The sequence below is a fragment of the Fistularia commersonii genome, chromosome 31 (genome assembly GCF_037954325.1).
Source record: "Fistularia commersonii isolate RoL2024-O1a breed Wild chromosome 31, RoL_Fcom_v1.0, whole genome shotgun sequence".
Lineage (NCBI taxonomy): Eukaryota > Metazoa > Chordata > Actinopteri > Syngnathiformes > Fistulariidae > Fistularia > Fistularia commersonii.
In genome coordinates this window covers 10,325,901-10,351,180 of record NC_141314.1, presented here as the reverse complement: position 1 = coordinate 10,351,180, position 25,280 = coordinate 10,325,901, and the positions used below count along the sequence as shown (strand labels likewise).

Sequence of the window (25,280 nt, the reverse complement as noted above, 5' to 3'; positions counted from 1 at the left end):
TCACTACAGTGCTTTCATGAAAAATCCTTGTTTTGAAGGTTTATCTGAAGACCCTCTCAGATCTGAGGGCCGAGCAGCATTTACAGCTTACACCATTAAAGAAACAGCTTTGAGCGAGGAGGAGGAGGAGGGGGGGTTGGAACATGTTCTCCAGGGATGGATGGAGGCAGGAGCTCCAATCCAAACCCACTTTCATCTCAAGGAGGAGCCACATGGGGGGGGGCGGAAAGGGGAGGTTGAGCTGAAAGTAATCCAGCACATGACACTGATCTTCGGGAGTTAGAAGTGAAGAAGAAAGAAGAAGAAAACACCTGGGAATGAGGATGAGGAGGATTCGGTCGCCGGAGAGGAGGACCATAAATTGCGTGGAAGGGAAGGAGGGAGAGATGGGGGTGATAAAGGATGGAGAGTGTGTGGTATCGGAGGAGAGAGAGAGGGAGGAGGAGGAGGAGGAGATGGAGGAGGAGGAGGAGATGGAGGAGGGGGCTCGGCGCAATCTGCGCTCGGAGACGACGGCAGCCTCGCAGAGGCGACCAGCACACGTTGCGGACGACCAGCGGCGAGCTGCCGGGCGCCGGGAGAACATCACCGGCGGTTTGATGACGGAGACGAACGACGGCATCTCGGAAAACGACGCCGGAAGATCGGAAGCAAAGAGGACAAGGTAAGAGGGGAAGACAACTTTTCTATTATTTTACCAGCGCCGATGAGAAGGTGGTTTCATGGAAGGAGAACACCTGCTGCTGCTGCTGCTGGTGCTGGTGGTGGTGAAGGAGATGAATGAAGAGAGACAGGAGAGCGATGAGAACCTGGGTTGGTTGAAGATGAAGGAAAACAATGGTGCCAACCGACGGTAGATCAGATGTAAGGAGGGGAGATCTCACCTTGTACACCCTGCACCATCCTTCTACACCATCCTCCATCACATGGAGGCAGGATGAAGACCAGGGCGCGCAGAGGAGGTCAGAATCTCGGTTTGCATCCCGGGGAGGAAGGGAGGCTTTCGAACAAGAAGAGACGGCTTTTTATAACGTCCGACGTTGCCAAAGGCCTCCTGGCCTCCTGGAATGAAAGCTGTAAATCTGCCGCTGCTCCCAAAACCCTCCAGGGGGATGGAAACCCACCAGGTGCAAGTCAGAAGACGGTGACGCCTGCCGTTTTCTCCCTTTTCACAACGGATTTCAAATTTTGAAAAAGGTGACCTTCAGCGAGGAGCCGCGGTTTGACATCCAACAACGTCCGCTGGAATCGTGACTTAAGGGTTGAATTCAGTCCGTAACTCTTTTTTTTTTTTTAACTCAATTTGATTTGCTCTTATATTACATTGAATTTCCCCGTTGAAATGTTTGAAACGCGATTAATCCATTCCAGCACCCCGCTTTTTTGTTTTTTTTTCATTTTAAAAAAAAAAAAGAAAAATGACTTTTTCAATTCTAAATAATGTGAAAAAACAATAACAGATGATAAAAGAGACTGTAAAGAAATAAATGAGATGAGATGAGAACAACTTCACTTATACCAAAGGAAATTGTTGTGCCAGAGTTTCAAGGAAAAAAATAACAGTAATAGATAATAGTAGGAAGGAGGGAGAATAAGAAATACAATAAAATATAAATTGCCAAGGTTAAGGCTATCAAGTGTTTTAAGGTCTTAAGTAAAAAGATGTTTTAAAGGTGTTTTATAAAGTATATTCGCCTTGAAGATCTCTGGATTGGTTCTCTATCCTTAATTCCCTGCCTCCACCCTTAACGCTACAATGCTACGCTAAATGTAACTTTGCTAACTTTATGTCTAAATTCCATTTATGGACAGAGTGAAGCCGCTCCTCTTTCCGAAACCATCAAACCGTCCCCGACCGGCTTTTCAACGACTCGTCCGAAGCCACCTTCCCGCCGTCCGCCGCGCCAAATCCCCGTAAACATCTCGCAGACGATGCTCTCCATCACCGTATCTCAACAGCTTCTCCATTTCTTCACGAACGAGTCCACGACACGTACAGTGTTCTTCCATAATTCTCTCTGGGACGTCTTTAAACGCCACATCGGTGACGCAACGGTCACATTGGTGACCAACGCTCAACCTGCTAGTTGCAAACTCAGATCCAGGCAAAAAACCCAACAATCTGGTGGAACTCCTAAGTCAGGGGTGTCAAACTCCTTTTCTCCGAAGGCCACGGCAGCATAATAGTTGCCCTCAAGGGGCCACATGTAACCATAACGGCATAATCATTCATCATTTGTTACCTCAATTCTACTTGTTGAAAACAGCATCGATGTGGATGCGGATGTAGTTTATGGTCAACGCACGCATTTGACTTATTTCAGGACAATCAGACCTTTTGAGATGTTCTCGCGGGCCACGGAAAATAAGGTGGCGGGCCACATTTGGCCCGCGGGCCTTGAGTTTGACAATCAAGTTTGTTGCTCCTGGATTTGCAACCCCTCGGTTTATCACGGCAGGTGTCGGATCGGGTGGTAACAACTGTCGTGCGAACGCTGCCGGAGCGAACGGTGTGAAAATAACGACGGACGTTTATGTGCCGTTTCACTTCTTGTCGTCCCGCAGTCGCCTTTTCCCCTCCGCTGGCCGACCCATCGACCCACCGACCCGCCATGTCCGTCCGACTGAGCTCGCTCCTGAGCATCTGCCTGACCTTTACATTGGGGTGAGAAAGGGGTTGTGTGTGTGTGTGTGTGTGTGTGTGTGTGTGTGGACCGACTGTCACACACACACACACACTGCTCTTTCTTTCATTGATGTTCCCAGGGGTTGCATGTTCCCGCGGGATCACTGGGGAGAGTGGAACGACTCCCAGCTCCAGCCAACCATCCAGAAGCTGATGAAGGGTTACAACCGTTACCTCAGGCCCAACTTCAACGGTGAGATATCTGTGGAGGTTCTCAGTCATCCATGTCATGGCAAATTATGGTCGAAATCTTCTTGTCGTGGCCACTCGGGTCACGGTCGGGGTGAAATGTCTTCAAGAGAAGAAACTCGAGTCCAGTGGCCGAGACAAGAAGAAACCAACAGCGAGGAAACCCATAAAACATCTTTCCAATTTCACGTTAACCCTCTCCGTCTCCTTTCTAGAAGGTCCAGTTGAGATCGGGATGAGCCTGGACATTGCCAGCATCGACGCCATATCTGAAATTAACATGGTACGGCTCTTTCCGTTCTTCTGGATTCCTGGAACGTCTCCCCGGCGTGAATAACGAAGCCGCCGAACGCTTCTCCTTCCAGGACTACACGGCGACCATCTTCCTCCGCCAGCGTTGGCGGGACTCCAGGCTGGTGTTCCCGGGAAACGAGAGCGTCAGCGTGGACGGACGGCTGGTGTCGCTGCTGTGGATCCCCGACACCTTCATCCCGGACTCCAAGAGGTCCTTCCTGCATGACGTCACGGTGGAAAACCGCCTGATACGCATCTTCAGCAACGGAACCGTTCTCTACGCACTTCGGTACGTACATGGTGGTTCTTAGAGGTCGACGAGGATCTGGTTCAAAGTTCTAAAAACTGTCTGGCTTGAATTTGGTTCCTGGAAGTAGCCTCCTCCGGGGGAAGCTTGTAGCTTAGCATTCCTGCGAGCAGTGAGGGGCCACGGTAGGGTGACACAAGCATGTGTTAGCTCAACTCAAAAACAAGCCTTCAAAGGAGAAGATGAGGAGGACAACATGGATAACGTTGAGGTGGAACCTTCCATGGTGTTTGTGGAAGAAGAACCGTGGGCTATCAGATGGTTTGCAGGGTTTTCATTCGGTGTGGCAAACCCTATTAGCCGTTAGCTAACTCCGTACCCGTTGTGGTCCAAATGTTGTTCCTCTGCGAGGCCCGGAAACCCCTTCTGAGGCGTAGCGGGCTAGAAGACCTCGGACCTCTTCGTGGCCACCATAGTTTTTAGAAATGGCGCTTTGCGGCCCACGCGTACCTGGTGATGACCGCGGCTTAGGAGTTCCACCGATCATCATGCACATCTGAGTTCCTATGGAACCGTAAAAAGAAAGGATCGGAGGTCCACGGATGCAACCAGGAGGTGACCCAGTTCCTGAAACGGTTCTAGCAACTGCAAAAAGCTCCAAAAGTGCCAAAGGGGTTTTTCAGCCCGAACTCACAAAGCAGTGCAGAAACCACTTAGGAGGAGGCGAATAAGACGGAGGCCGCTCAGGCTTTTACGGCAGCTGAGCATTTCGGGAAAAGTTTGAAAATCCCTGTGAGTGAAGATGCACTAGAACGTGAACTAGCGCCGTCTCAAACTGGAATTTGAACAAAAACGTGCGTATCTGATTTGAAAGGAAAACCTCGATGCTGATTCTGAAGCCCGTCTTCAGGGTTCGTGACCTAAAGCTGAGCAAACCCTCCTCTCAGATCGCGCTCGCCCAGGCGTCGGACGCCGATCGATGGACGCCGAAACGGGCGTCTGCCGTCGAACCGCCGCTCCGACAGCCGAGCGTCGGTCGCTCGACTGCAGGAACCAGAAAGTACATTTTTCCCCTCGGGGTGTGAGTTTGTTTTTTTATGATTGCTGTGGCAATCAAGCATGAATTAGCCTTCAGTCGCACAAAAAAAAAAATCTAAAATCCTATGTATCATCAGTGGGTCATGTAACCCGAGGGGACGCCACACATTCTCCCCTCATTTAGTGTTTCTCCGGCCTTTCCGACAGAATTCACTTAGCACTCAGGAGGATTCGCGCTGTCCCTCGGGGCCGCGGCACCAGGACGTCCTGATGACGTTCCCTTATGACTAGAAGGCTCTGCTGGATATCAGGAAAAAAAAAAGTGTTGTGGTTCAGGATGGTGTCCTTCCTCCACCAGAACATTTCGTAAGACGTTTCGTAGGAACATTTCTCCTCTCCATCTTCATCTTGACGGTGTAGCCAGAAAAAATAAGACAAATGTTGACGGGGATCTCGTGGACAATGTTTGCAGATGACATTGTGACGTGTAGTGAGAGCAGACAGCAGGTGGAGGAACATCTAGAGAGGTGGTGGTATCTCCTACAACTGAGAGGAACTGGAGAATCCATGTGTGTGAAGGAGAGGAACCCTGGTGGAACGGTGAGGCTGAAGACGGTGGAGGAGTTTGAGTACTGAAGGTCAACACTCCAGCAGAATGGAGAGTGTGGAGAAGAGTCAGGGGTGATGGAGGAAGCAGAGGTGGAGATGTTGAAGGTTCCTCTTTGGTTGTGAGGAGGATGGAGAGAATCAGGAATGAGTCCATCAGAGGGACGGAAAATGTGAGATGTTCTGGAGATAAAGATGATTTTGGACCTGAGCAGAGGAGGGACGGTGAAGATCTGGACGTGATGTCGGTCGGTGTGATAGAAGAGGGTGAGATGGAGGCAGATGATTGGCTGTGGAGCAGAAGCAGAAGAAGATAAAGCCTTCTTGAATCCCATTTTCCATCTCCGCCATCGTCAGATCAACTGAACTAGGAGGTCTTCCTCACTCCTCCGCCCGAGCATCGGTTTCTAAAGATGTCGAGGAGGACGGTGACATTCCGGCGGAAAGCAAACACCTGGATGCTGCAGGTTGTCCTCCTCCAGAAGAACATTTTAATGTCACTAACCATGTGAACCCTCCGCAGCATCACGGCCACGATCGCCTGCAACATGGACCTGACCAAATACCCCATGGACCGGCAGGTGTGCACGCTGCAGCTGGAGAGCTGTGAGTACCTGCGAGTCCCACCATCCATCAGTCCATCTCCATGGTGTCACCTCACCTCAATCATCTCACCATCACCACCGTCGCCGCTGTGAGTGTCCGACTAGCGGGTTGGCGTTCTTCTCCCGGAACATCTGACCTCAATCGGCGTGTTGTGCTTGAGCAGGGGGCTACAACCTGCAGGACGTGGTGTTTTACTGGACCAGGGGGAACGACTCGGTGAAGGGTCTGGACACGCTGAGGTTGGCTCAGTACAGCGTGGAGAGCTACTACACGTCCGTGTCCGAGGCCGTGTATGAAACCGGTGGGTTCTTCTTCAAGACGCGCAAGCTTTCGGAGATATCGTGGTCTTCATCGCGTCCCCGTGTGCGTCCTCGCAGGACAGTACCCGAAGCTGGTGCTGCACTTCGCGTTGAGGAGAAACGTGTTGTTCTTCATACTGGAGACCTACGTTCCGTCCATCCTGCTGGTGGTCCTCTCCTGGGTGTCCTTCTGGATCAGCCAGTCCTCCGTGCCCGCCCGGACCTGCATCGGTGAGACCCGGATCCGGGCGCTTTCGGCACAAATACAAACGTTCTCCGCCTAAATGTTTGCTTTCAAAGTGCTTCACGTTCACCAATTCAATCGCTAACGGTAGTTAGCGTGCTAAGCGCTAACCGGGACCATCGGGAGCAACCGGTCGGGTCCGGTGCCTCGCTCGAGGGCACCCCTGCATGTTGGCAGGAGGAGCCGAGGAACCGCCAACCTTCTGACCGACAGCAGCCCACTGTAGTCCTTCGGCGAATACGGTCATTTGTGGATATTAAGAATAGCGGTTCGCTATGACAGACAATCGTTAGCTTGTTTCATGAGCGGTAGCTAATGTTTACAGACACAGGCCGGTTTGTGCGTGCGAAAGCCCTCCACTGGTGCGGTTTTAAATCCAATTTGTGTTGCATTGGCGTCTCCTCTCGCACCCGTGATATTAGCCACGATGCTAAGCGCCAATGCTAGAGCTTGCGGGGTTCACAGAACAATCCTGTAAAAAGGGAGGACGTGTTTGTTCGGCAGGAGTGACGACGGTCCTCACGATGACCACGCTGATGATGGGAGCTCGCACCTCCCTGCCCAACGCCAACTGCTTCATCAAGGCAATCGATGTCTACCTGGGCATTTGCTTCACCTTCATCTTTGGTGCTCTACTGGAGTACGCCTGCGCCCACTTCTACACCCTGCAGCACCAGACCATAGAGGACCTGCACAGGGTGAGAGCAAAGCCTGCAGTTCGATCAGTGGTTCTTAACCTGGGTTCGATCGAACCCCAGGGGTTCGGTGGGTCAGTCTCAGGGGTTCGGCGGAGGTCAAGACACACATTGGTGATGACATCACTGGCCGCAGGTGATCACGCAACATAGCTCGGCCTATCCGTGCTGCGGGGATTTTGGCGCGCTCAGTTGTAGTAACTTGTGACTGTCGTGATGGTACGTCATGTGATTTGTTTCTTAATATTTTAATCCCGTCATACTAATTATGTCGGGCAAAAAAAGAAAGCGGTCGGAAGAACACGTACAATACGGATTCACATGTATGACGGAACGCGATTGGAATCGATGTCCTAACTGCATGATTTGCAAAGACAAGATGAGCAATTCTAGTCCGGCACCGGCAAAACTAAGGGAGGGCTTCCTTCAGCTGCATGGAGATGGGAACTACAAGAACATAGCGCTTGCTGAATTCAAGGTGAAGATGAAAAGGCTACTCTGCCTGTTCTTTGTACCCATCAACGAAACGATCCTCGATCCAATAAAGAAGGGTTCGGTGAATGCGCATGTAAAACAGGTGGGGTTCAGTACCTCCGACAAGGTTAAGAACCACTGAGTTAGATGTTTGATTCTTTGACAGAGTTAACATCATGTTCAGACCTCTGGGTCCAGCTCTTCTGGAGGGACTCGCAAGGGCTTCCCAGGCCAGTTGGGAGACAGAGTCCTCCAAGAGTGTCCTCCTCCTCCTCCTGGTGGGATGTCCCTGGAACACCTCACCTCAACTCGAGGTGTCTCCAGGAGGCATCTTAGCGGTGATCCGACTGGGTTTCTGCAAAGCTGCGCCTTCACGGTAGCTTCACCCATTCTTCACCAGTGCGATGTGTTTTCCAGGACCTCCTGAGGGAGTTCAACGAGGCCAACGGGTCCATCCCGATCGTGGCCTGCCCCCAGGCCAAGCCGTCCTCCGAGGCGGTCCCGGCGGCCGAGGAGCCCGGCGAGCTGGCGGTCGACGTGGACGCCAAGAACAACGGCGGGCCGAAGGAGAAGACCGCCGGACGAGGCTGCAGCCTGAAGGACGCGTCGCGCAGGGCGGTGTCCATTTTCATCGTGGAAAACCCGCACAACATCGATCGCCACGCGCGCACGGCTTTCCCCACGGCGTTCCTCTTCGTCAATATCCTCTACTGGCTTTATTACCTCTTCCTCTGAACACCGGCGGAAACCGAAAGCCTTTGTTTTTGTACCGCGCCTTGAAAAGGGAGACGGGCGAAGAGAAAAAAAAAAAAACAGCTCCGCTCCGGCAGGAGGGTTTCGGTCAATGTCTAGAAATGTATCAGCGGGCGATTGCAGGGGAAGCCTGCGCAAACGCAGAGGGGAAATGTAAGCGGCAGCCCGCGCTGCATTCAACTGCCTTCATCGAGTGTCCGTGTGTTTTATCTTGTCTGTGCTTGGAGTGGGAACGGGGTGGGAGGGGGGTCTGTGGATACTTCTGCAGCATGCGGGATTAAAAATAATAAATCGTCCGCTGCTTCCTGTTTTTTTTTTCTCGTATTTTTCTTTTCATATGACGGGATTCGAAGATGAGACGTTCGTCGCTCTCATCGGGGCGTCTGGACACGTTATGAATAAGTTATGATTTGAAGAAAACGCGAGTCGGTCCCTATTTTTCCTCAGTTCTTCGGGCGGTGCACGGCTTCGCCGCCACGCCGCACATTTAATCGTCGGTTCATCCTGGAGGAGCGCCGGGTTGAGAGCGACCAACATTCACTCGTTCATTCCCACGTCATATACAAGGATTCACTCACTCGATCAATAAGTCACGTAAACACACAAACATTCAGCTTCTCATTCACAACACAGAGATGCACAAGGAACGTGTTCGACCATTCACGTTATGTAGAAAAATACAATTCACACATTATTTACATACATACTATTCACCCTCTTACTCACGTTATATTGAAAAATAACCAATCACTCACTCATTCACACAACATATAATGTGCAAGAATTCACCCTCAATCACAAGGCGTGTTTGAGGGTTCACCCTTTGATTCACATTACATATAAAAATATAAACATTCACCCTCTCATTCATGCTGTAAAGAAAAATATAACCATTCACTCCATCATTCACACATTATATAACCAGCACTCTCTCATTCAGGATATATAGAAAATTCACATCATATAGACATAAAAGAAATTATTCAGAAGTTGTATAAACTTACTACATTCACCCTCTTGTTTACATGTAATATAGACTTACAACCATTCACCCTTTTGTCCACAATATATTGAAAAATAAAAACATTCACTCCTTCATTCACGCATCATAGAGATGTCCAATCATGTCGTCTGGACATGCGACCACTCACCCTCTCATTCATAATACCGTATTTTCACAACCATAAGGCGCAGCGTGCTAAAAGGTGCAGTCTCAGTTATGTGTGCCATTATTGTATTTAACACACATATAAGGCGCGCCTGATTATAAGGCGCGGGTTTTATATACAATAAACGCCCACACTTCCCCCTTTAACGTTCTCATGGTGTCCTCTACTACGTCCACCTTACAACAACACACACAGGGCGCGCTGCACATTTTGAAGAGAATCTAAAACTTTTATGTGCGCCTTATAGTCGTGAAAATACGGTATGTAGAAAAATATAATATCACTCATTCGTTCACACGTCACATAGACGTACAAGAATTCATTCAGACGTTGTATCAACTTACAGCCGTTCACCCTGTCATTCACACATCTCATCAAGATTAAATTCAACTGACCTCCAGCATGCGTTTGGACTGTGGGAGGAACCAGGAGAACCCTGAGGAACCTCACGCAGGAGAACATGGAGGCTCCGCACCGGAAGCTCCGCCGGCGGGAATCCAACCGGGGACCTTCTGGCTGGAAGGGTAAAGCGCTAACGGCTATAGCCTTAAATCACAATCACATCCCAGCCAGCGAGTTCTTCGCCGGGTCCAGGATCCAGGTCCACGTGAGAGGAGATCGGAGGACCTCTGAGATGTAGCCAACGTGCACGGTTCGCCAATGACGGCGCAGACGACACACAGACCAGAGACGTTTGGTTTATTACAAGGTTTAGAAAACACCTCCTGCAGGCCGAGGGAGCTCTTTCGCTTTTCCTCCTGCCGCAAAACAATAGGAACCTTTTAAATCCTGCAACCTCCTGCAAGGAGATCCGCTGAGAAGATCAGGAAGTAATTATGCAACATTTCCAACTGTTATCAAGGTTGAGGGTTTCAAAAGACAGATCTTTGGAGGGTCTGCAGATTCCTGCGTCACTAAAGCGGAGTTTTAAAGTGCAAACGTCAAACGCAGGTCCTGCAGATGTTGGAGTGGAAAGAGCGGGCGTCCCTTTGTGATTCGGACCGCCGCGAGAAGACGGGAGTCATTTTTCATCGTCCGACCCGCTGGATCGGGACGTGTTTTTTGCGGTAAGTGTGTGTGTGTGTGTGTGTGTGTGTGTGGGGTGTGTGTTGCTGCACTTGATGAGAATCTCAAATGAACACAAGCAGTCCCAGGCTCACGGAGTGAAAGCAGAGAAACAACAAATATAAAAAGGCACATCGTGGCTTCAGCTTCCACACTCCTCCTCTTCTTCTTCTCTTCCAATATAAACCCTCATGGTCTTCAACATTAATCCACCACGGCCAACACGGCTGTGGTAGCAGCTCATTCCCGCATTCTGTCCTTCCGCACACCTGCATTTATCTCTCCTTTGCCACGTTCGAGAGTCAGAAGAACCGGCCGAGGAACCGGTTCAAGGAAAAACAATAAGAATGTACCTCCACCTAGTGGCCAAACGGCGGCACTACAACACGTATTTGACGTTTCGACGTCCCCCCCCCCCGTTGCGTTCCGACGCCGCTCCCGTCAACGCCGCGTCCTTTAGCTTCCTTTCTTTGACTCCCATTCCTGCAGGAGGAAAAGAACGAGACGAAACGTGAGCTTCGGACGCATCGCTTGCGACGGGCTCGGCGTCCGACGGGTCGCACCTTCGCCTTCTGCATGACCGTCCCCGAAGAGGCGGCGTAGACGGACGGAGGCCTGCGGCGCATTTCCGAGGCGCAGTTCACCGGCAGAGACTCGCTGTAGATGTTCTGGCTCTTCTTCCTGGGTCCCTGAGCGCGAAAAAGAGACGACTTTTAGGAAACCGTGGAGGACACGGGCGGAATCGAAGCAAGATTTTGTCTCCGGGCTTGATAGTTTGCACCAAAATCTCAAACGGGTGTTTGATTTGAAAGGCACAAGCAGCGCGGAGGGCTTGTTGAAGGTCCAGAAGCACCTTAAGTACCTTGCTCGGAGGCGTGGCGTCCACCGGAGCGCCCAAAGTTCCGCCCGCCAGGCTCTTCTTCAGGTTTTCCTGGACCCGGGTGAGTCGGAGCTCCAGTTCCACCCTTTCGGCCTCCCTGCTCCGACACGCCTCCTCCAGCTGCTGCAGCCGTTTGTTCAGGGGGGGCTTCATCCGGTCTGCTCCACACACACACACACACACACACGTAGAATACAATCCACCCTCATGAAGAAGTTCGCAATCACAAGTTGAGGTGGAGATGAAAACATAGGATCCATGCTAATATTGGTGATGTGGATTTGGGGCTATGCTAGCTGGAGCCGTGAATTGTGTATTTCCGCCACGTGAATGAGAGGGTGATTTTTATGTTTCTGTGACATGAATGAAAGGATGAATTGTGCGTGCGTTTATTTTATATTTCTGTGACGGGTGGGTGAGAGGGTGGATTGTGTGTGTCTGTCATGCGAATGTAAGGTTCTATGACATCTCAATGAGAGGGTGAATTATTGTGCGTTCCATGTGATGTGTGAATGAGAAGGTGAATTATATGTGATTCCCGGATGAAAGGGTGACTTGTTGTGTGTCTCTGATGTGTGACAGGACGAAGTGTGCGTTTCTGTGTGACGTGTGAACGAGAGGGTGAATTATTGTGTGTTCTTTGCCACGTGCGAATGAGAGGGCGATTTGTTGTACATTTCTGTGACGCGTGAGTGAGACGTCGCATTGTGCGTCTCTATGTGACCTGAAAAAGAGCGTTTATTGTATATTTCTATGACGGGTGGGTGAGAGGGTGGATTGTGTGTGTCTGTCATGTGTATGTAAGGTTGTGATTCTATGAGATCTCAATGACAGGGTGAATTATTGTGCGTTCCATGTGATGTGTGAATAAAAGGGTGAATTATATGTGATTCCTGGATGAAAGGGTGAATTGTTGTGTGACGGGACCAAGTGTGCGTTTCTGTGTGACGTGTGAACGAGAGGGTGAATTATTGAATCTCTAGGTGACACCAACCAGAGGGTGAACGGTGTGTTTTAATTTGACGTGATTGACAGACGTGATTACTGCGCTGGTGCTTGAGCTGCCCCAGATCAGGTTAGGCACCAAGTTAGGCTATGCAGTGTGTGAGTGTGTGTGTGTGTGTGTACGTATGTGTACGTCTTTGTCCTAAAAAAAAAAAAAAAAACTAACCCCAGCTTACTGTTCTGTATATTTCCTGTGCATCTGTGCAATATTTCATTTCATAACAGCTACACGATAATTTTTCCTTTATCATACTATTGTGCTCTCCTTACCTCACTTGTTACTAAGACACTAATAGTTTTATCACTTGTTTACTAAGACACTTTATAGTTTCACTGAGACACTTTATAGTTTATAGTTTATTTTATTTCTAATTCTGCCTTTTCTTTTTATTATTTATTACGGTTATATTTTCTGTAACTCTGGCACAACAATTTCCTTCGGGATTAATAAAGTTGTTCTTATCTTATCTTGTATTTGCAAGTGTTATATGCAGTGCTTATGTCCTCTATTGTAAGTCGCTTTGGATAAAAGCGTCTGCCAAATGTAATGTAATGTAATGACAGGGTGAATTTTTGCGCGTTCTTTGCCACGTGTGAATGAGAGGGCGATTTGTTGTAAATATCTGTGACTTGGGAATGAAATGTCGAATTGTGCGTCTCTATGTAACATAAACGAAGGTGAGAATTGTGTGTCTCGGTGTCCCTGTGGTTGTAAGTAATGAATGCATGTGTTTGTTATGACCTGGCATCTTCTGTGCAGAAGATCAGTGTAACTGTGGACTCTTCTCACCGCAGGCCGTCTTCATGTCCTCCTTCAGCTCCTTCCTCTCCTTCCTGAGGGTCACCAGCGCCTTGCGGATCCCGTCCCTCTCCCTCTCCAGCTCCTCCTTCTCCTTCAGGTAGCGCTTGGCGTCCTCCTCGGCGCGGGTTTTCCCGTAGCGGCCGTACTGGTTAGCGTCTGGGCGGAGCGCGGAGGAGGAAGGGTTAACGTGGACGGGGTCAGGGGTCGTGGGAAGGAAACGCGCCTCGGAGACCCGACGAAATGTAAACGAGACATATGAGAATGTGTGGTTGAAGGACGCGGGGGGAGATAAACAGCACATCTAATGGCGCCCGCCATAAATCCAACATTTGGTGTTTGAAGCCCGGCGTGGGGAGCGCCGGAGATCGCCGTCTTCTTTGACCGTGTGACGGAAGTGAAACTGACACGGCGGAACGGAAAGGGTGTGACGGCGGGAGGAAACTGAGGAGGATTCAGAGATTTTAAAGAAAAAAACAACCCTTTTTAAAAGCCAGAACTCTGGATGAACCAGTGAAAGCTAAATGAGAAGGTGAAGGTCAAAGGTCGACGCTGCCTCTCGTCCAATGACAGCTGATGAATGAATGAATGAATGTTCCTATCAGTGGATTCGGGAGATCCGAGCACCGACGGGGAGCTTAGAAAAGGTGGACGAAACCTGGACGGATAAAAACCCGGAGACTTACTGGATCCCGTCCTCTTGAGGGACGCCGGCGGCTTGGCTTTGTCCGAGTCGCTGCTGGAGAAACTGGAGCGCCGCTTCGCCGGGTTCCCAGACGGCGGCCTGTGGTTCCCCCCCGGCTGGGGGCAGGAGGGGGCGGACGGATGTGGGAGGAGGTAAAAAGATGGATGAGCACAGGGAGGCGTGAGACGCTGTGTGTGTGTGTGTGTGTGTTTGTGATGAGAGGTGTGTGTTTAAGTGTATGTCAGAGAGGGTTAGGAGAGTGTATACAGGCTGTAAAAATGTCATGACCTCTCATCTCCCCGTCACCAGTGTGGAGGCCCTCCTCCCCTCTAAACACACACACACGCGCACACACACACACACACGCGCACACACACACGCACACACACCTATTTATTTCCCTCTGGCCTTGGAAAGCCTGCTGCTGATAGCCAGCGAACAAAACCGCGGTTTCATGGCAGCTGCAAAAGTTTTTATCGCAACGAAAAGGGAGGACACGCAAGACTCGACCGACCGAGAGAAGTGCATGTGTGTGTGTGAGTGTGTGTGTGTGTGTGTGTGTGTGTCACCTGCACGTCTTCATTGGGGACTTCGTCGTATGTCCTGGAGTCTGTGCTGGAGGATGTAGCCCACCTACAGATCAGATGGAGGACAAATCATGGCTGCTACTCTGGGCAGCGGCCTCCCACTGACCTTCAACACACACACACACACACACACACACACACACACACAGATGCACGCACACACGCTTACAGGAAGGAATGTCTTGCCGCGTCCCGGATGTTGGCGATGGTTTCCACGTCCACGTAGTCGTAATGCAGGGACTCCGGGTCGGTGGCGGAACCGGTCTCGGCCAGGAGGACGCCCAGCCACTTCCCCAGCTCCACGGAGCTCCCCGCCTGGAGGCGCACGACACACACACACACACCTCCTTCACACCCATGTTTTTTCCGTTTTTGTTTTCTGGATGTTTGATTTTATGACAATCATCCCCTCCCCTTCCTCGCCCGCTGCTCAGAAAAGCAGTTTAGAGACGTTTAAAACAGCAAATGGAGCTGAAAATAAAAAAAGGGTATTTATAGCCTTAAACCAGGGGTCTGCAACCCGTGGCACTTTGAGTATTTTATTAAATAAAACACTCAAGTATTTAATTAAAATGTATTTTATTTTAGTTCGTTCATTTTTTAAAATGTAATTTTACATTTGAAGATTAAAGCAATCTTGTAACATCTAATTAAACGTGTTCAATTTTTTAATCGCTCTTAATAAACGTCTGCACGCGGCGGTGAAAGGACGGCATTTTAGGTTTGCTGCCGGCGGATCATTAATGTTCGTCTCTTTTTTTTTTTCATAAATACAAAAAGGACTCAAATAGAGTATTTTTCATAAACCTTCTTTTTTGGAGTTTTTTTGAAGGGAAACACGTTTCTATACAAAATGACAATATGAACGAAATGTGTTGCGACTGCAGAGAAAATTACATTTCTGCATGCAATAAAACATATTGGTCTTTTTTTTTTTTCATAAGTACAAAAAGGACTCAAATAGAGTATTTTTCATGAACCTTCTTTTTTGGAGTTCAATATGTTTTATTGCATATTGATAGAAGGTTCTGTTCTGCCGCGTTAATTTATTTTAACCCTAATTTATTAATTATTAATGAATTAATAAATTAATAAATTAATTAAATTAAATTAAACTTATTATTAATTAATAACAATTAATTAGTATTATTAATTTATTATTAATCAATTAATATTTATTTATCACTTAATTATTTAATTAATTAATTTATTATTAATTAATACATTAATTTATTAATTTATTTTAACCCTGGAACACTAACGTTAAAATAATTAACACCATCACTAACGTTGGGAATATTATATCCTGGATAAAATACAGTTTTCATCAATTTATAGCCGGGCCGATGGGAGGAGGGAAACAAAAATACAATTAATAACATGAGCGAGCAGCCCGAAGCTACCAAAGGACCCGTGAAATCACATGACAAGAATTGTGTGGGTGAAAATCTCCCGACGTTCGCGTTCTAGGGTTCCATTTCAGGGTTCGGCTCTGGTTGTTTTCTTTTCTGCGTGGAAGCGGTGGTTCGGAGCGTCTCACCTCCAGGGCGGCCACCGTGCTGCTGGCCCGCAGGATCCGAAAAGCGAAGGGGTGCTTGGGGCCCAACCCGGGCAGCACCTCGCAGCCGTGCAGGGGCAGGGAGGGCAGCGAGGTCCGGGGGTCCCCTCTGTCGGGGTAGAAGTGCAGGAGGCCCCTGAAGACGCAGCACCACTGCTCCTGCCACACCTGGTTCACCAGCACCGACAGGTAGCCTGCAGGGGGGGGAAGAGGCGGAGATCACGCCTTGCGAGAACCCGTCGCGACAGACGAGACGCTCTGGAGTCGGCGGTCCGATTCCGACCTTGCCGAGGGTCGCCGTCGGACGCCCGCGGGTCCCCGGGCCGAGGGGACTTCTTCTTGGAGAAGCTGATGATGCGCGTGATCTTCCTGCCGGCGGCGAAAGCCCCGCGTTTCACCTTCCCTGCAAACGGAAAAGCAGTTGGACAAAAAAAAACAAAACAAAAAAAAAAAAAAACAGAAGCGCGATCTTCTGGAATTCAAGGAGTTGCAAATGACTCATCCGTCACGGCAGCGATTCCAAGCCAGAGACATCTGCAATCATCACGAGGGGATGATCGGCCCCCACCTCTCCTACGGATCTGCTGATTTACGAGTTTCCTCACATCTTGTATCGGAAACCCACGGAGGAAAATAGCCGTTTCTCACCGTTCTCCTTGCAGCAGGTCTCCGCCACCGACACGCCGACGCCGTCTGAATCTGACGTGTTTCTCTCATTAGACAATCTCTGAAGGAGGGCGGGGGGGGGGCGGACACACACACACACACACACACACACACACACACACACACAGTGTGAAATCACACAGTGAAATTACAGTGTGCTGTCGTCTGTCAACAGATCTGGTGAGCTCCATGCTAACTCACACATGGATAAACAGCTGCAGAACCTGCAGCTCTGAGGGGCGGTGACCCAAATAAAGGAGGTCACGGACCCTCTGGGTTCCTTCTTCGGAGCTAAAGAGAGAAGCCTGGTCGTCCAGGAGAGGAGCCAGGTGAGGTGGCTCCATCTGGTCAATCCCTGGCGAGGTGTTGCAGGGGGGGGTGTCTCTGCAGGAGACCTGGCTTGAACCGAAGAACCTCCGGGATGTCGGGTGAAACGACTTCAAGTGAGGAAATTCAAGTCCAGTTGCCACGACAAGAGGTCCCACCGAGAGGAGGAGGTCCAGAGGAGGTCTTGTGTATCTCTGCAGGCTTTGGAACACCTCAGGGTTCCCCTCAGGGAGGAGATGGCCGGAGCATCCGGGGTCTGGCCTACTTTTGGGCTGCTGGAGGATGCGCTCTTCATCTCATCCCCCATAAAAGTCTCCCTACGCTTCTGTGATTTATGACCTCCAGCAGGTTTACCTTCTTCCGCCTTCTCCCGCCCCTGTAATTTCATTGTTAACGTCTAACAACCAGGTGCGGCGTGTTTTCGGCGGTAAAACACCCGACATCGCGGTTCCCTCACCTTGTCCAGCTCGTGTTTCCTGGGGACGACGGGCGATGCTTGCTCCTCGGGCCCGGCGCTTTGGCCGCTCACCTCTCGGACGACCTGCGGAGGGAAATGCGACGGGCGTCAGCCTCGGAGAGCGAAAAAAGAAAACACGTTTGAAGGAAACGGCAGAGGTTGCGTGCCAGAGTCCCCGAGGAGGGAGATCCCCCGCCTGCGGGCTCCGTGCCGAGCGCTGGCGTTCGCCGAAAAGCGTCTTCAGATCCCGACACGAGCGATTAGATCTATGAAGCGCTTTCTGATTTACATCTCTTCGTTGTTTGAAAGCAAAAGTATAAAAGCCTCCGTCGAACTCCCCCCTTGTGATTACGGTTGTGATTGATGGCCGCGGCGGAGCGAGGGGGACGGGGAAGGGGGATCCGCGAACGCTTACATCACACGAAAACGCCGCTCACCCGCAACCATCTGTGCGCCTGCTCCTTGCTCTGCACCGCCAGCACCAGAGCGTCGCCGTTGGGCAGGGCGAAGCGCAGCTCGTGGTGCTTCCTCTTGCTGTCCTTGGGGGCGTAGACCACGCCGCACTGGGGCAGCAGCAGATCCACGTACGGCGCCGTGTCCTTGGAGCTCTTGTAGCACTGCGGCGAGGAGATACCACAGCGGGAAGTCAGGAGAGGTAAGGCGGTATCCCCCCCACGAGGACGCCGGCGCAAACCCCCCCCCGAACCTGGAGCCTGTTCTCCCGTATGACGGTCAGCTGCTTGGCCCACTGGCCGAAGCGCTTCTTGCGCAGCAGGAAGGCGCAGATGCGGCAGTCCCTCGCCGGCGGCATGGAGCTCTCGTCCGAAGGCCACTGGTGGGTCAGGCGGACGCCGGGGCTCCTCTCCTCCTCCTCGTCCTCGTAGGACTCGTAGGAGCTGCTCAGGGCATCGGAGTCGTTGTCTGCAGGCGGAGGCGGAGGTGAGGGTTGAAGCGCCGAAGCGTCGGATCGCGCTAGCGGCGTTTAGCCGTCGTCTACGCACAGGAGTTCTTGCGGTGCAGGCCGATGCAGGTGGCCGGGTAGTTGTTGTCGGTGTCTTCGTAGCCCTCCTCCACGGAGATGGGCGGGCTGGTCCTGACTGAACAGAGACCCCCCCCCCCCCCAAACACACACACACTTATCTTCACATTCCATCGGTGTTTGATTGACAGCGGTTTTAAGAGAGGAAAAAAAAACAAAACAAACAAGCGCTGCGTAGAAACTCACCCCTTGCGATGATGTACTCGGGCATCTTGCCCGGACTGAGGGGTACGGCTTCCTCGTAGTACTCCTCGGGGGGGGGAGTGGTGGGCAAAGGGGGCGGTGAGTCGGCGGACCGCGGGGCGTTGGGGTTCACGCCGTTCTGTTAGAGGGGACACAGGACATGTTGATCCACCTGTGGTCTTCAACAACCAGAGGGACCTCGTCAGAGAGGTGGGCTTGGAGACCTTCATACATTCACTCATCCCAGCTGTCATATACATACATACAAACATACATACATACAAATGGACATAAATACATACATACATACATACATATGGAGATACATACATACATACATACATACGGACATACAAACATACATCCATACATAAGGACATACATACATAAGGACATACAGACATACATACATACATACAAACATACATGCATACATCCATACATAAGGACATACACACATACATACATACATACGGACATACTGACATACATACATATATACGGACAGATATACGGACAGATATACGGACATACATACATACATACTTACAAACATGCATACATACATACATACGGACAGATATACGGACATACATTCATACATACATACATACATAAGGACATACATACATACATACATACATACATACGGACATACATACATACATATATACGGACATACGGACATACAGACATACATACATACATACAAACATACATGCATACATCCATACATAAGGACATACACACATACATACATACATACATACATACATACATACGGACATACTGACATACATACATACATATATACGGACATACATACGGACAGATATACGGACATACATACATACATACATACTTACATATATGCATACATACATACATACATACATACATACATACGGACAGATATACGGACATACATACATACATACATACATAAGGACATACATACATACATACGGACATACATACATACATATATACGGACATATGGACATACATATATACGGACAAATGGACATACATACATACATACATGCATGCATGCATACATACATACATACATACATACATACATACATACATACATACATACATACATACATACATACATACATACATACCAACATGTGACCATCCACCCTCTCATTGGCTGGTCATAAAACATCACACACTTATCATACACACACAGCAATCATTCACCCTCTCATCCATGTGTTAAAAACAGACATTCAATCATTCACTCTGTCCTTGACACATAATTTACAGACGTGCAACCATTCAGCCTCTCGTGCACGTGTCATAGGAACTCATGCAACTATTCACCCTGTTGCCTGTTTATATATTGTATAGTTATTTTATTGCCTATCTGTATATTTTATGTATATTGTCTATTTTGTACAGTTTTATATTTGTATTGTCCAGGACTAAAGATGGAAATTAGCTATGAGCTACAATCAGGTACAAACATCTCTGCCTCTGTGCTTCATGTAATTGTACACTGTCCTAATAAACTTTTAAACAAACAAACCAACCCTCTCATCCACACGTCAAAAACAGACATGCAACCACTGCCCCTTCCATTCGTGCATCATATAGATGTGTTCATAGTGTCCTAGAAAAGCTGTCGTCGCATGAAGACATTCAACCGTTCACGCGTCTGGCTCTCCAGTGAACCTCCCGTGTGGTTTTGGACTTGTGGGAGGAACCTGGAGAACGTGGAATCGAACCGGTGACCTTGTGGAAGCGGTGGCTAAACGCCGTGCTAGCATGCTGTGCTAGCACGCCGCAAGCTTTATCAAGTCTTTAGGCGGGTGGAAGAACTCAATCCTGCCTGATCTAACATCTCCGTCAGCATCTGAGAGAAACCCCGGTCTTGTTTTTCCCCTCCAGTCTTCGCTTGGAGACGCCTCCAGCCACTCAGACTGGAGATTTAGAGGTTTCTCCACGTCAAACATCTCCATCCGTCACGTCCCGCGGGACGGAAAGCAAACTCGCCTGTTTGCCGGGCTCGATCTGCAGGTCCTTGTCCGGCTTCAGGTCCTCCGTGACGTCCTTCAGGTCTCCGAGCTCGCAGTCTGAAAAAATCCAGTCGCACGCCGTCAACGAACGGTGTGTGTGTGTGTGTGTGTGTGTGTGCGAGTGAGTGAACGTGTGTGTGTTTTACCGAATGTTTCGAAGAGGGACTCCACGAAGCTGGTTCCGTTCCTGTACACCGAGGAGTTCATGTAGATGAAGTCGGTCCCTGAAACTGGAAGAACTCGCGTCGTGAGTTTTTCCCCGCAGAGACCTTTTTCCGGCGTCCGACGGCGGCGGCGCTTCCCACCTGACGGCATCATCTGCTGCAGGAGGTTCCTCACGGAGATCTTCTTCTCCCGGGTGGAGGCGCTCAGGTCCTCCTGGTCCAGCATCTTCAGGAGCGCACTCAGCTCGCTCACCAGCACCTCCATGGCTGCAGGGGCCGGGACACGGAGGAGAAGGTGGTCAGAGTTCCAGCCGGGAGCTCCAAACAAGAGGAGGAGAAGCAGCCGCCACGTTCAAATGCCGGGAACGCCGTCGGGAAATTGGAGATTAGGGTGAGGAATAACGGCCGGCGGGGATCGCGTCTTTATTTTGCAGATTGGAGATTTCACTCACACACACACACACACACACACACACACACACACATAAACAGGATAATCTGATTTACCAGGCCCGGTCGCCGCCTGATCCCGGACAAGGTTTTTTTTAAAATTCCTTCCCTATCTGATCTGATTCCAGACCGGAGTCGGTGCCGCCTCAAATCCGCCCAACTCGTCCTCCTCCCTCCTCCGTCCAGCCCGTCGTCTCCACCTTCTAACTTGTGGCGTTTGAAACGAACGCCAGCGCGTGACTCCTGGAGCGGCGTTCATCCTCAGGGGCGCTTTGAGATTTACGACTCCAGATTTGCATCTGCAGCCGTTCACCGCTGACAAGTGGAAAGTCTGGTAAGGCCGGAAGACGCGTCTTCATCTGATCTTCTTCAGAAGCATACCTCACCGAGGTGGGTCTTCCTTTGGGCCGAAGCAGGGCGCTCCGAGGTCGCCGGTCGATGCCCTCACTTTTGTTTTTCCTCTCCGCCGCCGCGGCTTCCTGCTATTGTGTCATCACAACCCCGTCGGCCGAGCTTGCAGATGCAGGAGGCTCCGTGCAAAAACGTTTAATCAGCATCTCAGATGTGGAGATGCAAATGAAGCAGGGGTTGAAAGGTCTGGGATTTGGCTGCTGAAAGGATTCGCTATTCGGCTCCTCCGGCGTGGGAACGAGCCCGGAACAAGCCGGAACACCCAGAAACTTCAAAAAAAAAAAAAAAAAAGCCCAAAAAAGTCATGCCTTTATAATCGACCCCTCTCACATGGTGCCTCACACACATCTAAAACGACACATGACCCGCCGAGTCAGCAGCTCAGAGGTAGTGTGTGTGTGTGTCTGTGTGTGTGTGTGTGTGCACGTGCCCCTTTGATAAAGCCGGTTAGCTTATTTCCATCCGAGCGCCTCAGGGGGGAGACGACTCCGAACGCGATAACGCTGCTTTTCTCCCGCGACCCGATTGAAGCGGCCGCATCCACACTGCGCTCATCCAGAGGGAAACATCTGGGACGTCCCAACGGGGACGCGTGAAGCTTCTGACGCTCTCCTGGCCGCCGCCGCCGCCGCCCCACGCTCAAAACACATTCCTCGCCTCGCGGGGAGCGTGTGAGCCGACCTGAGAGGTGTTTGTGTAGCAGTACAGCGGTACAGTGCAAACTTTGCAGGGCAGAGGGGGAGGGGGGGGCGTGTGTGTGTGTGTGTGTGTGTGTGTGTGATAGTCAGCAAATTGAGCACCTGTGCCAACTTGCCCTGATGCAGGGAGTAGCTGCGACCTCAGCGGCGGGAGGTCGGGTTCCTCCCCGGTTTTTCACGACAGCAACACTGCTGCATTATGTTGTTTCAGACATTCCAGAAGATTAGGGGAGAATTAGCGCGTTAGCCGAGATCCCCCCCCCCCCCCCCCCCCCCCCGCGCTCACACCTCACGCCAAATCCACTAAATCGTTGCACAATTGAAGGAAATGAAGTCGGCGAACGACAGCAGGCCAAGGAGACACATAAAGTGGAAACAAGGTCTCGTGCAGGCGTGATTTTAGAAAGTCTCCACGGTGTTCCAAGTCACCGGTTCTTACCCTCGGCAGCAGAGGACGAGAGTCCAACCATTGTTCCCGGCGGCGGCGGCGGCGGCGGCGGGTGAACGCGGTCCGGCGCTGCAGCCCGAGCCTTCCCTTAACTCTCTCTGTAGCCGAGATGAACAATCCCGAGCTTCGCTCCCACCTCTGCCTCCCTCACTCTGATCTGCTATCTCTGCCTCCCTCCCACGCTCCAGCTCCCCTCCTCTCTTTCCCTTCAGGGGGGCAGGGAGGCGCTAGCATGTGTGTGTGTGTGTGTGTGTGTAGCTGTAATCCTTGGGATCGTGTAGCACCTGGGAAAAGCTTGCTCTGTAAACACACACACACACACACAAAAGGTCAGCTCTTCTTTCTTTCACATTCCTTCCCGCCGTCCCTGAATTAATCTTTAACTCGTTGTTAAACACGACGTTTTTTTTTGTTTTTCTTTTAACGGAAGATGTTTAAGCACAAAGGCGGGTTCCAGTGTGTGAAAAATGGCGGCGGAGATGAACCCGACTCGTCGCCTCGAGGCAGGAGTCGCGGGGCCGGGGCACGAGGCAACACGCCTTGGCTCACACACACACTCACACACACACACACAGGCCCTCGGGGCAAGAAAAAACCAAAATGAAAGATAGCGCACGCAGCCGTGCATGCATAGAGTCTTAAGAAACACTGGAAACTGTGATGACGGCGTTCACAGCCGTCTGAGGTCGTGGGTATTTGCTGAGCTTGCGTTTGCCGACCGTGTGTTTGCGCTGCGGTCTTGACCCCGCAGTGTCGACCGCTGTCATTGGCTCGTGCCAAAATGCCGGAACGCTCCATTTTCAGGGGAGCGACGGGTCGACCCGCCTTGTGCGAGGAACGCCGGCTCGGACTGGACGACGATCGATTGCGGCGCAGGGCGATTCCACATTCGTCCGTTCATTCATAATCTACAGGACTGTCTCAGAAAATTAGAATATTCTGATAAAGTTCTTTATCTTCTGTAATGCAATTACAAAAACAAAATCGTCATACTGAAATCAACTGAAATATTGCAAGCCTTTTATTATTTTAATATTGCTGATTATGGCTTCCGTCTTAAGAAAACTCAAAAATCCTATATCAAAATATCAGAATATTATGAAAAAGTAATTTTTGCTTTTATAATTGCATTACAGAAGATAAACAACAGCTGACATTAAAGAAATGTTGGGCTGTTATCAGAAATTGATAAATTTCTTTGAGTAAAAACACCCACAATAAGCAAAAACCAGATGTATCTCAGCCCAATTCAATGACGTATGGCTGAGTCATGTCCATAAAATTTTAAATATAGGCAAAGGCAAACTTTTAAGATGAATTATTTAAGAAGAGTGTTATCTTGCAAGGGTGATTTAGAGGAAAATGAATCCGAAAAAAAGAAAAATTAGTGAAGAAAACTAAAATTCTCAAGTAAAATTCAAGTGAATTAAGTTAAATTGAGTAAAATAAAGTGTTGTTTTTGGCTCAGTGTCCATGTTGGTGGCGTCTGCAGTGTCTGTCTGAGCTCAGGGTTCTAATTATTGATTCTAACCACAAGTTTACAATAACCATGATGTCCTTTACATTATTAATGTCCTTCTTTTTCAGCGTTTTTCAATATTAATATGCTTATTTTGTGAGGTCTTTTTTTTTGGGGGGGGGTTAAATTTATTTTCTGTTATTTATAATATATTATTTTCTACACATTATTTATATTCTATTATTTAAATGGGTAAAATTCACTTAAGATAAAAAAAAAAAAAAAATCAACATATGAACCCACTTTTGGAACTAATTAAATTAGTATCTTAAGGGAAACATTCAATCATTCACAATTAATAGACATAAAACCGTTCACGGGTCAAGGGTCAAGGGTCAAGGGTCAGACAGACGTACACGTTCACATTTCAAAACACAACCATTCACCCTCTCATTCACGCTGGACTAGTCAGGGTTTCTGATGAACCTCCTGCATGTTTTTGGACTCTTTGGCAAGATGATGTCCAAACAGAAACATCTGCAACCCTGACTGGAGGATAGAAGAAGAATCACATAAGATAAACCTTCTTGATCCCCATTGGGGAAATTCTTTTGTCACAGCAGCGTAACAGATGATCAAATAATTGTCAAATAAATATGAATATATATATATAAACAGAGAAACAATTAGGAAAACCAAAAGACATCCACACTAGAGAGAACAACAACATCAAGGAAGACATTCAGGGTGAAAGTGGACGACCGCAACTAAACGACAACACAAACAGAGCGACAATAGCGATGATAAGAATATGATAAACAAACAAAAACTGTCAGGATGCAAGTGGGCTGAGACTAACGGGATAAAAACAGAATTAGGGCACAAGACAGAGCAGCGGTTAGCGCTCGAGCTTCACAACTAGACAACGGATGCAAATTAGCCCATGGCTACAATCCAGAGTAGTGTGTTTACATGTGTGTTCATTAACATGCACTAAAAAAAACAAATTAAAAAAAAAGAGCACAACATTAGACAATCCATCATGGATGCAGAAGGCAGCTGAGGAACAGCA

General features: G+C 49.5%; 2 protein-coding genes across 3 annotated transcripts in view; one reads left to right on the top strand and one right to left on the bottom strand.

Annotated features, from left to right (window-relative positions):
* Positions 1 to 528: 528 nt before the first annotated feature.
* On the top strand, positions 529 to 8,225 carry gabrp (gamma-aminobutyric acid type A receptor subunit pi). The gene is made up of 10 exons (XM_086178745.1): positions 529 to 664; positions 2,566 to 2,665; positions 2,767 to 2,879; positions 3,091 to 3,158; positions 3,241 to 3,458; positions 5,584 to 5,666; positions 5,830 to 5,967; positions 6,044 to 6,196; positions 6,714 to 6,907; positions 7,796 to 8,225. Exons 2-10 carry the CDS (start codon positions 2,613 to 2,615, stop codon positions 8,111 to 8,113), a joined length of 1,338 nt encoding a protein of 445 aa, XP_086034871.1. The 5' UTR covers positions 529 to 664; positions 2,566 to 2,612; the 3' UTR covers positions 8,114 to 8,225.
* A 1,935-nt stretch (positions 8,226 to 10,160) lies between these two features.
* The window catches only part of afap1l1a (actin filament associated protein 1-like 1a), a 29,032-nt gene continuing 13,912 nt past the window's right edge, over positions 10,161 to 25,280 (bottom strand). Inside the window, exons 1-19 of one of the 2 annotated variants that reach the window (XM_086178876.1) lie at positions 22,741 to 22,898; positions 20,884 to 21,009; positions 20,725 to 20,808; positions 20,556 to 20,635; positions 18,555 to 18,690; positions 18,331 to 18,426; positions 18,036 to 18,250; positions 17,767 to 17,946; positions 17,330 to 17,413; positions 16,528 to 16,606; positions 16,163 to 16,282; positions 15,862 to 16,073; positions 14,491 to 14,636; positions 14,304 to 14,367; positions 13,736 to 13,850; positions 13,041 to 13,208; positions 11,228 to 11,403; positions 10,929 to 11,054; positions 10,161 to 10,848 (exon numbers count right to left, since the gene is read on the bottom strand). In XM_086178876.1, the coding sequence (XP_086035002.1) occupies positions 10,822 to 10,848; positions 10,929 to 11,054; positions 11,228 to 11,403; positions 13,041 to 13,208; positions 13,736 to 13,850; positions 14,304 to 14,367; positions 14,491 to 14,636; positions 15,862 to 16,073; positions 16,163 to 16,282; positions 16,528 to 16,606; positions 17,330 to 17,413; positions 17,767 to 17,946; positions 18,036 to 18,250; positions 18,331 to 18,426; positions 18,555 to 18,690; positions 20,556 to 20,635; positions 20,725 to 20,808; positions 20,884 to 21,009; positions 22,741 to 22,771 (2,265 nt within the window). In that variant the 5' untranslated portion in view covers positions 22,772 to 22,898 and the 3' untranslated portion in view covers positions 10,161 to 10,821. Of the gene's footprint in view, positions 10,849 to 10,928; positions 11,055 to 11,227; positions 11,404 to 13,040; positions 13,209 to 13,735; positions 13,851 to 14,303; positions 14,368 to 14,490; positions 14,637 to 15,861; positions 16,074 to 16,162; positions 16,283 to 16,527; positions 16,607 to 17,329; positions 17,414 to 17,766; positions 17,947 to 18,035; positions 18,251 to 18,330; positions 18,427 to 18,554; positions 18,691 to 20,555; positions 20,636 to 20,724; positions 20,809 to 20,883; positions 21,010 to 22,740; positions 22,899 to 25,280 lie in introns of those variants that run through there. The other variant, XM_086178877.1, reaches the window with a different exon arrangement.